We start from the raw sequence: 1,942 nt of genomic DNA, 5'->3' as shown, positions 1-1,942 counted from the left end.
GAATGGAAAGTTGGCATGGAATGGTTTGACATTACAACTCGAAGGCATGAGATTTTAGATTATTGCATAAAGAATAGATTTGAAGTTGATATGAAGATTGTCAATGAAAGGTACATGATTATAGTTTAATGTAAGGGTAACTATAAGGGTAAAGACTGCCATTGGGTTGCTTATTGGAGACTGAGGCCTGATGGCTTCACAATGAGATTAAAAATATTTGTAAATGAACATAATGAGATTAAAAACAGTTGTGCTGATCCAGAACTGAACAGTTGTGCTGATCCAGAACTGAAGAATGGGATGGTTGATGCAAATTGGGTTGCAAGAAAGATTGCACCACAGATGAAGGTACAATACAAGACCATGTCTCCAGGATTTATTATGGCTGAAGTCAAGAGACAACTCCATGTTAGTATTAGCTATTGGACTGCTTGGCATGCAAGGTTGAAATGCTTGCAAGATATTCATAGTGACTATATGGAGCAAGTTATAACATGGTGCTTGCGCTATGTGATCAGATATGTTAGTTACATTTTTATATCATGTGGTGCCTTTTGATGTGTATATCATTTGTTGGGACCTATAGTGTTTGTACTATTTAAATAGTTAAATTAAATAATTGTTTATTTGGTACAGATTTTGAATATTAACCCAGGATCCAAAGCATGTTATTCTAGAATTGATGGTACTTTGGAATTTTAGGATATGTGTGTTTGTTATCCTGCTTTTTTGTATGGTTTCTTGAATGGTTGTAGACCTACCATAGGACTAGATGGATGTTTTATGAAGGGGAAGTATGGAGGGCAATGCTTAAGCATGGTGGCCTGGGATGGAAACAATGTCTTGTTTCCTGTGGCCATTTATATAACTAGCTAGGTTTGAGAATAAAGATAGTTGGATTAGGTTTTTGAATATAATGAAGAAGTATGGACTAGATGAACATATGGAACCTGTGACATTCATTTCTGATAGACAGAAAGGATTGGTTGAGGCTCTAGCACATGAATTTCCTAGAAATCCCTATAGGTTTTGCTTTAGGCATATGTTCAAGAATTTCAAAAAGTACTTTAAAGCAAAATACTTAGAGTCTTTAGTTTGGGGTGAAGCTAAGTGTTATAAGAAGATAGATTTTGATAAGTGTATGCAGAAGCTAGAAATAGAATGTAAGCAAGCCAAGGAATGGTTGCTACAAGAAAATGTGGAATGTTGGGCTAGGTCACAGTTTGATCTAACTACAAAGTGTGATCATATTAGCAACAACTTCTCTGAGTCTTTTAACAAATGGATATTGGAACTGAGGGATAAGCCTATAGTTCCTTTTGTTGACAAGTATCATACATTGTTAATGTCTTTTTTATACAAGAGGAGGGAAAATGCCAAGGAATGGGACAAGGATGGTCTAGTTCCACAAGTGGAAAAGAGAATCAAAGGACTGATAAAAAAAGTCCATTGGTATCATGTGGAGTCAAGCAATGAGGTGGGGGTAACTATTAAAACTGAAAATGGAACTAGATTTTGTGTGAACTTAGTTGAACATGAGTGCAGCTGTATGAGGTGGCAGTTATCTGGTATAGTTTGTATACATGTAGTGACATCGTTGTATCCAAGGAGAGTGTATTGGAAAGAATATTGTAGTAGCTATTATTGGGTGTCTACCTACAAGCTTGCTTACATGGGACACATCATGCCAATGCCAGATATGTCTGACTGACCTGTGAATTGTGTAAGTTGTAGTATATGTTGAAATAGTGCTTTTTCAATTTCCTAATTACTAAATGACTAGCATATATCTTGTATGTAGGATCTTGACAGACAAATAATGCCACCTCCACATTTCAGAGGCATTGGGAGGCCCAAAAAGGCAAGGACCAGAGGAGAAGATGAAGAAGTTAATCTAAAAAAAAAAAGGAGGATTTGTTCAAAATGCAAGCAACCAAGACAC

The 1,942-nt window shown here is 36.2% G+C and overlaps 1 protein-coding gene across 1 annotated transcript; it reads left to right on the top strand.

Annotated features, from left to right (window-relative positions):
- The first annotated feature begins 916 nt into the window (after positions 1–916).
- Positions 917–1,711, top strand: LOC147496303 (uncharacterized). The gene has a single exon (XM_086562537.1). It carries the CDS (start codon positions 917–919, stop codon positions 1,709–1,711), a length of 795 nt encoding a protein of 264 aa, XP_086418663.1.
- Positions 1,712–1,942: the final 231 nt, after the last annotated feature.

This window comes from Coptis chinensis, chromosome 5 (genome assembly GCF_015680905.1).
Source record: "Coptis chinensis isolate HL-2020 chromosome 5, ASM1568090v1, whole genome shotgun sequence".
NCBI lineage: Eukaryota > Viridiplantae > Streptophyta > Magnoliopsida > Ranunculales > Ranunculaceae > Coptis > Coptis chinensis.
Note: the sequence above shows the minus strand (reverse complement) of the source record. Positions and strands in the feature narration are given on the sequence as shown.